The sequence below is a fragment of the Bubalus bubalis genome, chromosome 3 (assembly GCF_019923935.1).
Source record: "Bubalus bubalis isolate 160015118507 breed Murrah chromosome 3, NDDB_SH_1, whole genome shotgun sequence".
NCBI lineage: Eukaryota > Metazoa > Chordata > Mammalia > Artiodactyla > Bovidae > Bubalus > Bubalus bubalis.
The window spans coordinates 125,901,862-125,916,674 of record NC_059159.1 but is presented as its reverse complement, the minus strand read 5'-3'; the positions used below and the strand labels follow the sequence as shown (position 1 = coordinate 125,916,674).

Below are 14,813 nucleotides of genomic sequence, written 5' to 3'. Positions count from 1 at the left end.
AATACACCTGAAGGGCTGAGCCTTGATGAAGGAAGAGAAGAAGATACCTTAGACCCTAATCACATTCCTCCCCATCTTCATCCCTAGAAGGCAGGGACTTAGCTCAAGAATGCTCAGCGTGAGAGGGCAGGGGAAAAGGGAGAAGAGATTGTAATAGTTTGCAACTGAAATAGTAAACTTTTAATAACCAGGAAGTTGTGGACTCTTCCTGTGTCTGTCTGGGCTTGTTTGCCCTCAAGGTGTATTTCTCTCTCCCAATTCTGCCCCGTTTTGAGGGTGGGGACCTGATCCTGGCTGGCCATGCTGCCCAAGCTGTTGGCTCAGATGACTACCTTTGATAGGTGAGGGATTGGAAAGCAGGAGGAAGGAACGAATCTAGGCATTTTTCTTATACCTTATCTGCATCTACTGCAGCTTCCGGCTGTGGGCTCTTCTTCCTTTACGACTCCAGGCCCGATGCGGTCCAGCTTTCGCTGTTTGGTATTCATCTCTAAGCTCTGGTAACACATCCTCCTTCATTTGCCCCACTTTTGGTGATATCTGGATAGTCTTACTGTGTCCTGTTCAGTTTCTCAGCTTCCCCAGAACTTGGGTAACTAATTGTCTGCATCAGATTCCCTCTGTTTCAAATATTAAGAATGCTTTTGGTCTTTTGGATGGACCTTACCTCATATACTTCCCCAGAGGTTCATGAGGGTCTGTAGTCTAATAGTTCCATGCTTTTATCTTAATCAAGATATCTCAATACACCAGTTGCTAACATCTCATCTTAAATGCCATCTCTTCGGAAGGGTATCTCAGCCTCCTCCCCACTTCCAATCATACCTCATTAATTGGCCTACTTTTAGCAATAATCAGTACCTGATTTCATCTTATCTGTTTATTTGTTTGCATGCTTATGATCTATTTCCCCTCACACTGAAATATAAGATCTTTGAGGGCAATTACTCTTCCTCTATACCCCCAGTTTGGGTTTTCCAGGTGGCACAGTGGCAAAGAAGCCACCTGTCAGTACAGAAGACATGGGTTCAATCCCTGGGTCGGGAAGATCCCCTGGAGAAGAAAATGGAAACCCACTCCAGTATTCTTGCCTGGGAAATCCCAAGGATAGAGGAGCCTGGCAGGCTACAGCCAGGGGTTGCAAAAGAGTCAGATACAACTAAACAACAGCAACAACAATATCCCAATTTGCTCAATAAATACTTAGTAATTGAGTGACTAGCATAAGGACCTGGTGGAATGGATTGTACATCATCCAGAGACCCTCAACTTGCAACAGCTGGGTGTGACAGCTGAATGTCACTTTGGTTGTCAAATCTTAAGGGGGGAAGCTGAGTACATTTTTATGAGTTAACTGTATTGTAGATATGGGAGAAAGAGAGAAACCCAAGAGGCCAAATGTAATAAGCACCTTTTATTTTCTCATTTGCCAATTCACTTTTCCTTTCTTCTGTAGCATCCCCCTTTCTTTGAGGAATCACTCCTATCCTGGCCATAAAACTAAGAATGCAGGATATGGGGAGGAGAGATTTTTTATAATGTTTTACATTTCATTTGTGGTTAGAATATTCAGCTTTTCTATGTATTTTTGCATTAGTTTTGATCATTGTTTTCATATCACATGATTGATTATATCTATATTTTATAGAACAGTGTGGATACTGGGGCCCTGATTTGAAACTTACTCTAAGGAGAAGGGGAGCTGACCTGCTGAAGGGATTGTAGTAGACACCTCTGCATTTGCACCTTTAGCAGTCCATCCAGGCTTAGCTGTAGTGGGTAGTTCCCATTCACCTTCTGCTGCTGGCGTTCTGCCTTTAGACTCACGTCACTTGTCTGCTCCATACTGTGCCAGGGCCTTCTCTCAATGCCAGGGAACTTTCTGGGCTGGCTTATAAGCGCAGCTTAGAAGCGAAAAGCAGTTACTACCCTATGGGCAACGCTTGACCAATACAGAATGGCAGCCAATGGACAAAGCATCTAGCCTCTTGTCCAGCAGATGGATAATTTGAAGAACTACTCTGTACACTTCTCAGAGGTCCTGGTGGAACTGAACTCCCTTTGCTGACAGTAGAGAGGGTGATGATACGCATCCTTAGATGGGCTTTTCCCCCTTCTCTGTCTCACTCTCCCCATTGTCTCTCTTCTGCTCCCCGAGATCACCTGCATCGAGAGACACCAGCACAGTTCTCAGCACCATGAGGTCCCCACTCACTGCGGATGGAGCACTGACACCAGGCAAGTGAGTTTGGCGCCAGGGACATCCCTGTTCTTCTCTCCCGGCAGGGACCCACAGGCAAAAATGAGGAGACCTGACTGCAGGGGGAAATATAAGCACGCGTGGATTATTGGAAGGTGGAGTTATTCACGGGTATTTGGGGAAGAAAAGGACTGGACTTTGTGTTATTTTCCCACCGAGGACATCAGATTTGTAATTTGAGTTTTAAAAGAAACTTGAACCTATTCTGTCATCACAAACTGCTAAGTCTGGAACTTGTTTTATAACCACAATATCAACAATTGTTTAGTCCACTTTCTCCAAACTTGCTCATTTTCCTACTATCTTAACAATATACCATTTGTACTGTTAATTACTTAATATTTTTCTTTAAGCCAACATACTTTAAAATTTTTTTTGACTGTGCTTCATGGCATACAGGATCCTAGTGATCCTATATGATCCTAACGGGGGATCATACCTGCACCCCCTGCATTGGAAACAAGAAGTCTCAACCACTGGACCACCAGGAAAGTCCTAAATCAACAAACTTTTGTTTTTTATTTTTTTTTCAACAAACTTTTAAAAACTTAACTACCCACTAAACACTTCATATTAAATTAAAAATAAATGTGAAAATTTTGATTTGGTGCTCCCCGTATATTTCAATCACATGTGAAAATAAGTATATAACTATTAAAGGAAAAATCAATCTAGGTGTGGTATACATATTACAACTTGGGAAACACTGATTAGATAAAGCTGAAAATTACTTTGTTTCTCTTTAGCTTTCTAGTGTATTACAGTGCCCTCTACTTGGTGAGATCTTAATTCTCTGTTCATTTTTATGGGGTTATAATTGTTCTACTAAGTTTGTTTCTCAGGACATTACCTGGGGGTTATATTTTCAAGTCTTGACATTTCTGGAAGTATCTCTCTTTTGTTCTCAGTTTGGCTGCAAAATTTTAATGCTATAATTCTTAATCAACAGGATTATTTATCCATTGTTCCATTGTTTTCTGTCTGAGCCACCAGTAATATGACAAACGAGCACTCCAGTGCCAGTCTGAATCTCTTCCTGGATCAAAGTTTATAGGATTTTTATACTAACCTTGGAATTCTGAAATTTTACCAGATATGCCCTTGGGTGAATTTTTTGCAACAATTTTGCCCAGGACTAGTGAATCTCTTCAATCCATAACTAAAACTCTTTCAGCTCAGGAAATCTCCTTTCATTATTTTGTTAACTAATATTTCACTTCTATCCATTCTTTTCTCTTATTCTATGACTCCTGCTATATTAACATTGGGACATTATATCTATCACTCTATTTTTATCTCATGAATTTATCTTCTTGTCTGTGTTCTGAGAGGACTGTATTAATTCTTACAAGCTTACTGATAATTCACTAAATCAGTTTTCAATGGTATATATATTGCAGTCCTGTCTTATTTTGGGCTCATACAATCATGTACTTTATTTTCAAGGACTGTTTCTTGTTCTTCTAGTATCCTATCTTATGCTTCTTTTATCCTCTGACATTTCAAAAAGCAAATTTGAATTTTTCAAACATTTGCTCCAGTTTTCTGTAATAATTCTTTTTAATAAAAGCCACTGGCTCTGAATGATCTCCTGGTTCCCTTATTCGAGACTGCTTAATCTTCTCAGATGACTGGAGACTTGTCAAATCAAATATATGTTGCTATTTAAAAGTATGAAAGCCTGTATTGAAAAGGATGGATAGCTCTTCTCAGTGTTGGCAGCAACCTCCCAGGTCACCATGAACTTCCTTTCACAGGTCCCAGAGTATCTTTGCCTCCAGCCCCGGCTGGCACAGTTCTGTGCAAACCAGCATCCCAGGACAGATTCACAGGCAGGCCTTGCCTTTGCTGTGGCTGTAAGATATCCAATCACACAAGGTTCACTTCTTCCAGGAAGTTCTCGAGGCTTCTGCCTGGTTGATTTTGTTCTTCCTTTGCAACAATAGTATTTCAGAACTTTCTACCTCCTCTTATTTTTATTATTTTTATCACTTCAATGAGATTTGGGAAAGTTATTGTAAGCTCAAATTATTATCGTGAAATAGAAGCTGCATGGCTTCCCGTTAAATGAGCCTGATGAAATGGGCTCTGTGGTGCTGGCCCTCAGACCGCTGATTGCCAGCATTTGTGTCTTTGCCTGAGAGCTTTCTCCGGCAGTCAGAGCCCGCCGTGACTGAGCTCAGCAGGCCAGATGTACCAGGTGACGCACTCCGCCTTTCAGTGACTGCTGTGGGTTGGTGTATAAATACCATAGCTCCTTGTCCCTTAGGTGGGAAACTCTGCGGTGCCTGTCCTACACTGAATCCTAGAGTTCCTAAAAGGAGAGGATTATCTGGTCACTCCCAGCAGAGACTAGATGCCCCCCTTCAAAGCCTGCCTTCCTTTCCCTGTCTCACACCCACATTCCCCTATCCGGTGTCCTGGGATCACCTCCCACATAAACTACTGGCAAATGAATCCTCATCTAAGAAGGATGCCAATTCCAAACACTGACAGTGTGGCAGGTTTTTGAGAAAGATGTCTCTCCTGGTGTAGAGAATGAGCTGGAAGGGAGAAGCTGTGGGCCAGGAGATCAGCATGATGGGAGATGCAGTCCTACAGAAGTAAAAGCAAGCTCTTTATCTCAAAGGAGGACCAACATGCGCAGCAAAGCAAGACTCACCAGAGATATCTTTTTAAAAACACTTTGACATTTAGAAGAAGTAGCCATCATGGAACAAGCCATACTTTGCTGAACTTCCTTGCACCTACTTTACATTGTAATATTATTGTTTCTGTTATTACTAAGAAAGCACTCAGAAAATATCCTGATTAGTGGATAAGCAAATGACTCTTAGGCTACTGGTTGGCCGGTGGCACCATTCCCTGAGAGAAGGACCAGAGGAGAAGGAGCAAGTCTGGAGGAAGGGGAGGGGCATCTCCTCTATGAACATATCAGGTAACAGGGCACTCTGGGTCCTGCTTGGAACTAAGGGTGCTGGGCAGGCTTAGGCAGGGGAATAATCAGATTATCTCACAGTCATTATGGCACATGCTCCTGTCAATCTGAAGGAATCCAGCCCCAGTGCCAGATCGGAACCGTGGAGCTCCTACTGGGACAGATGATAACATTTTAGTTGTAGAATTAGGGGGAGAATGAGCAGAGAGGCAGGACAGCCAGGACCCCCAGGGGCTGGGGACAGTGGATATTCGTCAACAGGTAACAGCTGCACTAGTGTATACGGGTTGAGTCAGAGCCCTGGGCTTGAAGGCAGAAAGCCAGATTGGAAGATGCCACCCGGCAAGTCTAGAGAAAGGGCCCCCAGCTCATTTTGAGAGACACCTGGGGCAGGTCATAAGGACAGTCAGCACTTACTGGATTCTTACTCACGGTCACAACCCCATTCCTAGAGCTTCCAACAACTTAACTCAGTGGAGAGTTGTTTCATTTACTATCTCTGTTACAGATGAAGAAACTGAGCTGCAGGGAAGTGTTGAGTGTAGGGTAGGATTTTCAGTAACATGCCTATGATTACATGACTGGTAGGTGGCAGAGCCCAAATTCAAACCCAGACAAAGACCTGTCTACATTCAACTGCCCTGTAAGTTAGAGTACGGATGGAAGGTAAAGGGGGAAATCAGCCAGTGGAGATCAAAGAGCTCTGAGGAGGTTCAGTGGTGTCTTGGTGACTCAGAAGCTCAAGGAATAACCAGAGAGGTACTCCTCCATCGATGGGTTAGGCAAGAATTGCACACATACACTTGGCAAGGTCTTTGAGGATTTGGAGGAAGAGAAGATACACATGGGATTTGAAACAATCTGTGGCAAAATGGGCTTGGTGGATGTGAAAAGTGGGGGCACCATTTATCTTGTCAGTGGCTCAGTCATGTCTGACTATCTGCAACCCCATGGACTGTAGCCCACCAGGCTCCTCTGTCCATGGGACTCTCCAGGGAAGAATACTGGAGTGGGTTGCCATGCCCTTTTCCAAGGGATCTTCCTGACCCAGGGATCGAATCCAGGTCTCCCACATTGCAACCAGATTCGTTACTGTTTGAACTACTGGGGAAGCCAAATTTATGTCAGCATCTCCAAATTTAAACATGGTTCTGGGTAAAAAAGCATTACTTAAAAATATCTCTGGATGGATAAATGAACAAACCAAAGTCCTGTTTGATCTTTCTCAAACATAAAACTGATCCCAAATCTCAGCTTCTTGTCTTCCAAAGGTGCTCTATCAGTAGCAGGATGAAGTCCACACACCGCACCCTAGAATTCAAGGCCAGTGTGCCATTTACCACCACATCCCCCACCCTCAGCCCTTCCCTGTTGTTGGGTGTTGGGATCTGTCTCTCTCCCTCTTTGGTCTTCTTAACCTCCTGAGCCCTATCTTCTGGTCACTGCAGCCCCCCTTCACATTTTGGGTGGAGGAATAGTTTTTTCTGCACAACTCATCTTGGGTGGAGCTGCCAATTGCAATCATAGGCACACAACATGAGCGGGACTAAACAGAATTCTTTCTGGGAACTAATATAATTTCAGACAGGAGAGAGTCTTCTCTTTCCTCTGAGGCCACTCCCTGGGGTGCTGGGATAATGTAAGCCTTGAGCTGGGAGCAATCCCTGCCACATGAAGGAATCTTGTTCTCACCATAAGAAGGAAGCCACATACAGAGAAAAGCAAAAGCACAACAGACAGACATATTCACACAGAAGAAAAAATAGACGAAGTGACTACGTTGCTTGAGTCTCTTGGATTCCCTGTCCTTCCTGGTTTCACAAGCCAATACACTCCTTTTTGTTGGTTGTTCATTTTTTGGCTTATGCATTTCCTTCACCGATCAATATTCAGCCATACTGGACTGCTGACACTCCCTGGGGTCCATGCCATCTCCTACTTGCCCTTCCTACAGGTTCAAGCAACACAGTCTGAGCCATCTAAGTTCAAGGGTGCAGGAAATCTGAATGACTCTTGTGATCCGTTTTCCTCATTCTCTCAGTTCTTCTGCAGGCACCGCCGTGTGGCCACATTCAGGTCGGCCAAGAGCTCACCCTGCACGTCCCCCTCTGCACTCTGTCTCCCATGCCTCCCATTCCTTGCCAGTCTCTTGGCTGCTATGTGCCTTCCAGAGTCTGCCTCCCCATGGGACCTGGTGTGGGTGGATATGGGACAGCTGTTTCTGTCCTTCTGCTTCTGAACAGGGGACTGTGGATGCTGTCAGCTTCGGACCTTGAGAGCCCACAATATGGGCTCAGAGCAAGTACCCCAAGACCTCTCACACTGTAAAATCCAACAACTGAGGAGTATCTTCCATGCTGTATTATGCCAGAGAATGCTAGCCTGCTCCCCAGACTTGAAGGACACTCAGGGGTAAAGTGAAGGCTGGAGACTTTTCAGTCTTTACTTGTGTGACAAGATCCAGGTGTTAAAAACGCCAGGTGTTCAGAGGCGGAAGCATGATAAAAGGTTGGCAGGTTCAGAGAAGCAGGGGATGTCACAGAGGAAGAGAATCTGCACTGGTTGTTGGCTAGAGGGCCAGGTTAGACCGAGAGCAGCTAAGGCTTTCCCAAGATGAGGCAGGGCATGGACAGCAGCCCCACACAGGGGTCTGTATGCTCACATAAGTAATCGTGAGGGCCTCAGGCTGGTGGCCTTTGGCAAGTGACAGGAGACCTGATGTTCAGTGAAGGGCCTTGAATGCTAGACCCAGGCTTTTGACTGTCATTCTGAGCCTAGCCAGGGCTGGGGTTCATTCAAGGCCTCTGCTGGGAGGACAGTTGGTCATACCCTCCTTCAGTACACAAAGAGGACTGAGGAGCCAAGGCATGAATGTCAACCTCCTTCTTGGGGTCAGCACACCCCGAGCCCACCCTGTCCCTTCTGTGGCCCAGGGCCTCGGCGGGCTCTGGCTAAAATGGATGGGATAGCACCTTCACTTCATGACCTCAGCCCCTCCCACTCCCCTCCTCCCTCAGTTCCTGTGCACGCCAGGCACCCCATCACCCGCCCCAGTCACTGTCCTCAACAGTCCACCTCTGGGTCTTTCCAACCTATATGTGTCTTCAGCCCATGACTCAGATTCCCACCACTCTTCCATGTAGGAAGCCCCTAAGTGGAGGTCCTGGGCTGTCTGCTTTTTTTTTGGTCCTCCACTTCCTTCCTACCTCAAGGACCATTAGCGTGGATTCACTTTGCTGAGTTTCTGGACCAGCCTGGCTGAATGGGAGGAAATATCCTGGCATGCTACTTGCCTGGCGATTCTGTTTCTCCTGCAGCATCAAGCCAAGAGCCAGAGTCACAGCCTAGGAGCTGAGAGGGAGCGAAAAGGCAGCCTTGTGCAGTTGCTCCTTGAAACAATCCTGGGCACTGGAGTGAGATGGACCCTGGGCGTGAAACCAGCCCTACCACTCAGCAGCCTTGTGACCTGGAACAAGTGACTTCCTGAGCCTCAACTTTTTAACTTTGTTTTCATTTGTAAAGCAGAGATATAAATACTTACCTTGCAGGTTATTGCGAAAGACAAATGAGACTTATGTAAGTCTGATATTTAGGAACTGAGAGCTGATATTACTTATTTGATCTCAACTTCCTTGAGAGAAAAAGGCAGATCTGCCCAAATCATGTGTTGAGATACAGTTGATCCTATTTGTCACACTGGGACTCTTCTGCATGCCCCACGCTGCCCTCGCTGCGTGGAAGACAACACACAGGAGAAGAAGAGGATGATGGGAAGATCTTCCTGTTTTCCGATCATCTCCTGAGGGGACAGACAAGTGGCAGTGACTTGTGCGTCACATCACTTCCTCGCAGGGTTAGCAATCCTGCCTGGGGCCGCTTCCACATCAGTGATGAGGAATAAAGGAACCAAGGGGAAAAAGCCAAACAGAAGAAAGCGCCTGGAAAAGATGTTTTTATGTTCACTTATCACATGGGAAAAAAAGAACAAAAGTATACAGCATGAAGATATATGTGTCTCAGAAAATTTATCCTCATGAACCTGTTTGTTCAAATGGAGTTATAATTCAAGAATTGCCAAATGGAAGTCATAAAATCAGGGTAGGGGTGGGGAAAAGGGCCCCCAAGGGAAAGGAAGTAATTATGTGGTATTTCTTCTCTAGTTTCAGATCATTGGGAACTTAAACTTTTCCAGCAAGTCATTCACATAAACAGATGTCATACTGAAATATGATTGTGTAAAAATGTAAAACTCCTAAAGTATGATGGCAATAATATTTTAGGAAGAAAACATTAAAGTCTGGTAATATCAGAAAATACAAATAGGATCATTTGGAGCAGTTCTGTCTATATAAACAGCAGTTGCAAACAATGGATGTATATTAAAGAACAAAGTGTTTGGTCTGCACATAACTTAGAAAGGGGTAACATTTCTAAACACTGACTTTGTAAGAAAACATGAAGGACATCTTATACTCAACAATGGTTAAAAGGAGGAAATCACTTTCTGAAGGATGCAGTGGGCAGAATGCCAAGGCCTTTGTTTTTAACCTGCTCCTTTTTTAACTTGCTCTTAACCGTCTTGGGATGTGTTTACACTGCATGGGGTTTCCCGCAGAATCTAGCACCAATAGATGAATCAGATTTTGTCTTTGATCTGAGTCCTTTATGTCTTCAGTTTTGAGTATATTGAGGTATGTTTTCTTTGCTTGCTGTTGTGACGAATGTGTAATAAAAAACTAATATTTACAACGCTTAAACATTTTAGATTTCAGTGTCAACTCTTCACATAAAAAAATTGATAAACTCTTAAGAAGCATGGGAAGGTTGTTACTTCCTCGCATCTGTCATGAAACTGTTTTCGATACACAGCACAATTAGCCTGTTAGCACAGCTGTATGCTTTCTGGTCCAGAATCTTCCCCGTGTTCAGCGGGGAGGCCAAGCCCATGACTGCCATGTCGGCGGTTCTCCACGCTTCACAGTACTGATCCACAAGACGGACTCCGTGGGTGCTGGAGCCATGCCAAACGACCTTTTGGGGCCTACAAAGGAAGTTTGTTGTGTTACTTTTTGAAATGACCCTTCTTTGTGGCATATCTTGGTGAGGAAATCAGCCTAAGTCTAGTGAGTTAAGTCAAACTCCTGAACTCTCCAGGGTCTGACCGCACATTACTTCTCTGTCTTTATCACTGTTTCCAACTTTCTGAACACACTACATTCTGACCATATCCAGTTTCTACATGCTCCGAAATTATACTCTCTACTTTTGTGAATTGGAAACTTTGATGAGTCCCCTTAGGCTGGAATGGCCTCACTTTCATTTTCAGCGATTCCTTGTCATCTTTCAAAGTCCATTAAATGGACTTACAGGAAGCTTTCCTTCTTCTCACTGCTAAGGAATGTTGACTGTTTCCTCTGTGCTCCTACCATCTTATCTGTTTCTTCATTTTCCAATGACAATATCATGTCTAGAATGGTAGCTAGTCTGTGTCTGTCTTCCCACAGACTATAAGCTTTGAAAAGGGAGGAGCTGTGTAGGTTTATTACTGCGCCTTCCAGGCCTGACATCAGGCCTGGCATACAGTAGACAATGAGGAAAGATTTACTGAGTTGTTGTATTCTTAAAAGCATACATAATTTTCAAAGAATTAGAACACAACTCACAGGAGAGAGTTAAAGAATCACCAATAACAGCATTACTTACCACTAATTAAGTGCCTACTGTATCCTAGATATTCTCACACTTACCTTTTTATTCTCACAGCATTATTATGGTATGGATATGATTATTCTGCCCACTTGACAAGTGAGGCAACTGAAGCTCAAATAGTGGAAGTGCCTTACCCAAGGTCCCATATAGTTATTGGACCCAGGTCTCCTAACTTCAAGGCCAGGCTCTCTCCAAGGCCTCTGGCTGCCTCACTGGGGTTTTATCCTGGCAGCATCTTAGAGGAGTAGCTGATAAGGGCATCCCATTGTTAGACTGTTTCCTAAAGCTGTCTATCATATGATATACTTCAAAGGCTTCAACCTCTACTTACCAGGAAGGATCTGTCATTACATCTCGGCCATCAAAGGAATATATTGGAACGTGTGTATTGAACTGACCTCCGTGGCCAGAAAAAATTGAGTCCCAGTTATTAAAAAGTACTTGGCCCTGTGGAGACAAAAATGCTACATTAGAATCATTATACAAACAGCTTGCAAGTATTTATCCATTCTTCAAAGCTCGGAAGCCCCCAACTCTAATCCTATATCCTGGACAGAGTGAGAACTTGGGAAATACTTTGGTTTGATTTTATAATCTATCCTTGGAACCCTTTCAGCTTTATGATCTTATTTCTTGAGGTAATTTCTTTTACTATATGTGCATAATGTCTCTTCCCCATCAAAAGTGTGTTTTAGGTCTTTATTTTATTATTGCTATTTTAAACATTGTATAATTATATGAAAATGAAACTGTTAGTCGCTCAGTCGTGTCCGACTCTTTGCGACCCCACAGTCAGTTCATGGAATTCTCCAGGCAAGAATACTGAAGCGGACTGCCATTCCCTTCTCCAGGGATCTTCCTGACTAGGGGATCAAACCTAGGTCTCCTGCTCTGCAGGCAGATACTTTACCATCTGAACTACCAAGGAAGCCTTTATAATTATATTCTGAGCTTCAAATTTGTGCTAATATACAAATGGGTGAGTCTTCCTTGGTGTCTTAGATGGTAAAGAATCTGCCTGCAATGTGGGAGACCTGGGTTCAGTCTCTGGGTTGGGTATGGCAACCCATTCCAGTATTCTTGTCTGCAGAATCCCCATGGACAGAGGAGCCTGATAGGCTACAGTTCATGGGGTCACAAAGCGTTGGACATGACTAAGTGACTAAGCACAGCACAAGTGGGTGATGTGGAGATGAATCTTTTACTCCTTTTCCTTCAGTTATTTATATTCTAAGAATACAAACAATGTGAGTGGGTGAAATGGTAGAACAGACCCTTGGAAGAGAGGATAGGAAGTGCTGTGTGTGGGGTCAGGACGAACTTGCCAGGCTCAAGCTTCCAGGTTGGAATACTGGGATCACAGGGACCATAGGGTCTCAAAGAACCTTTAAGATCTGGTTAGGAATCAAGACCCAGGATATGTGTGAGCAGCAATGAGCTGCTCTTCTGTAGCCTTAAAGGAGTAGGCTATTTCCATTGTGTAACTGAAGGATGCAGTGAGGCCCTGCCTTGCCAGCGAACAAGGGCACAGAAATACCTGAGGGTAGCAAACCAGGGTGCCGGACAGAGTGGTTCTGGTGCCACTCAGGTAGTTCTCTACAGAAGGCACCCTTGGGTGGAAACAAGAGCCCTGGACATGGGGATCAAGGAAACCAATTCCAGTTTATAGTTACTCTGAGTGAACTGTTTCTCCCTGTAAGCCTCGGTTTCCTAACAAACTGAGAAAAGAATAACTCCGATTTTTATTGGAAGTATCTATTAGAACAGATATGAAGTGCTTTATAAACTGAAAAGCTGTATGAATGAAAGAGGTCATTACTATCCCTCCTGTTTGCTCCAAGGATCACAAACCATCTAAGCAGGAAGGGCTATTGCAAATATAAGGGAACTGAGGCCCAGAGAGGGAAGGTAACCACCCAAAGTCACACAACTAATCAGGGCCTCGAAATAGCACACTCCTGAAGGTGTGAGGAGTGGCAACTGCCCTAAGTCCCTGTGGAGAACAGTACATCCAGGAGGCAACGGGAACCATATTTAGTTTTACCTTGAGGTTCACTATTGGAAGGCTATATCTCTCTGCTTTCCTTACAACTGTGGAGAGATCTTGCAAATGGGAGGATAAGAATGCTCGGTAGGTGGACAACAGTCCTGCAGCCCTGGCCTGCTGGAAGCACTGGAAATCAGCTCGAATGTCCCCAGAAAACGGCGTGTTCAGAGCAACCAAGTGTAGCTGTAAAAAGTGAGAGAAAAGACAGTGCAGTTGGAGAACTGATAGCAAACTCCAACTCCTATAATCACACGTTCCTAATAAGATCCCCGACTTGCTGCACTGGAAGGCACGCTGAGGTCACCTTATTCCACCTCTACCTGACACTGGATTCCCAGCCCAGGTGTGACCATCTCCAGGGAAGGAGAGCCCAGGTCTCCCAAAGCAGTCTGGCTCAGCAGTCTGAACCGCTCTAACTAGTAGACATTTCTTATGAAATGTACGAGAAAAACAAACTAAAGCACTTCAGAGATCTGAATTCAGCCTGCAGGCAGGCCATCTATTGGAGACTTCTGGGTCTGCCCTTCATTGAGCTTCTACGAGGTTTTTAAACTGGCTTTGGTTCTAGATCTCAGAGGTGCATCAAACTATCTGCCTCCTGCCCTTTCTTCCACCTCCTGAGTAGGTCTGGGGCTGATCCTGGGGGACCAGAGGAAAAAGGCCTTGGAAGGAGAAGGTCGTGACATTTATTATGAAGACTGTTCAGATAGACTCTTAGAAACCAGGGATCATACAATAATTCTAGCCTCACATTCCTGACACCTTGGTCAGTAGCCCAAATAAAAGCCATTCCATAATCTTCTTCCTCCACACTTTCTCTCCCCAAACCCAGACTTCTTTCCCAGTCCTTTCTGCTGTAGCCTCTGAATTACATTTCATAATCAAGGAGCAGTCATCCCCCTCCTCAACCGCATGTCAGAAGTAATTTTTATCTCATTAGTATAGAGCTGGGGAAGCACAGAGCTGATGCAGGACCTGGGCCCAAGTCTCCAGGAAAGAAAAATATCTTAAGCCCATCTTCCTCTTCTTATATGTCTGAACACCGTGGCATGTGAGGGAAGAGGCCCTATGGTCTCATCACCCTCCAGCCACTGTGCCTCTGGGGACTACACCCAAGAGCAGTCACAAGAGGCCTCAATAGAACGAGCTTTCCTGGGGGACACCCAGGAAAGGAGCAGTGGTGAGAGGGGGCTTCCCTGCCACACCCCTGACCCCATCACTACCACTTCTTCCTCTCTAAGGAGATGCAGAAAAAGGCCTGGAACCATGGCTACTTCTGAATGGTGGGATTGGGGGCTTTTATGTTCTCATGTTTCTGTATCTTTAACTGCTGGAACATTTCTATAATGAATAGCTATCATTTTTGTGAAGACAATGACATTTCAATAATCAAATGCTAAAATAGTTATTTTGTGGATAGTTATAGTTTTGTAAAATTATAAGTGATTAGTTTCTTCTCCATTCTTTTTATTCATTGTCTAGACTTTCTAAAATGGATATGTATTACTTCAGAATTTATAATACACTATTTAAAACCTTTTTGTAGCTACTGCCCTTATGCCTCCCTGCATAGCTAAGCTTTTTGAAGGTTTACCTATACTTGCTTCTGTTCCCTCACCCCCCACCTACTCTGCCACCACCTAGAATCTTGTTGGCATCCCTCCATGCTACGGAAATGCTTTTCCCTAGTTTCTCAATTTGAACAACACCTATTAGCTCTTTGCATGGGCCTCCTGGCAGCATTTGACACTGTTGGCTTCTACCTTGCTTGGCATTCCTTCCTCTCTGGCAATAGCTTCTCGGTTTCCTTCTCATCTTTCTCCAGTCAGTGCATTTTATTTTTGCTCCTCACAATCCAG

General features: G+C 44.4%; 1 protein-coding gene across 6 annotated transcripts in view; it reads right to left on the bottom strand.

The window, feature by feature from the left end:
- Positions 1-9,132: 9,132 nt before the first annotated feature.
- COL15A1 (collagen type XV alpha 1 chain) overlaps positions 9,133-14,813 on the bottom strand; it is a 102,676-nt gene continuing 96,995 nt past the window's right edge. For all 6 annotated transcript variants that reach the window (XM_025281789.3, XM_025281788.3, XM_025281787.3 and 3 more), the window contains 3 exons: positions 12,952-13,137; positions 11,239-11,354; positions 9,133-10,239 (listed from right to left, as the gene is read on the bottom strand). In XM_025281789.3, the coding sequence (XP_025137574.2) occupies positions 10,026-10,239; positions 11,239-11,354; positions 12,952-13,137 (516 nt within the window). In that variant the 3' untranslated portion in view covers positions 9,133-10,025. The remainder of the gene's footprint in view (positions 10,240-11,238; positions 11,355-12,951; positions 13,138-14,813) is intronic.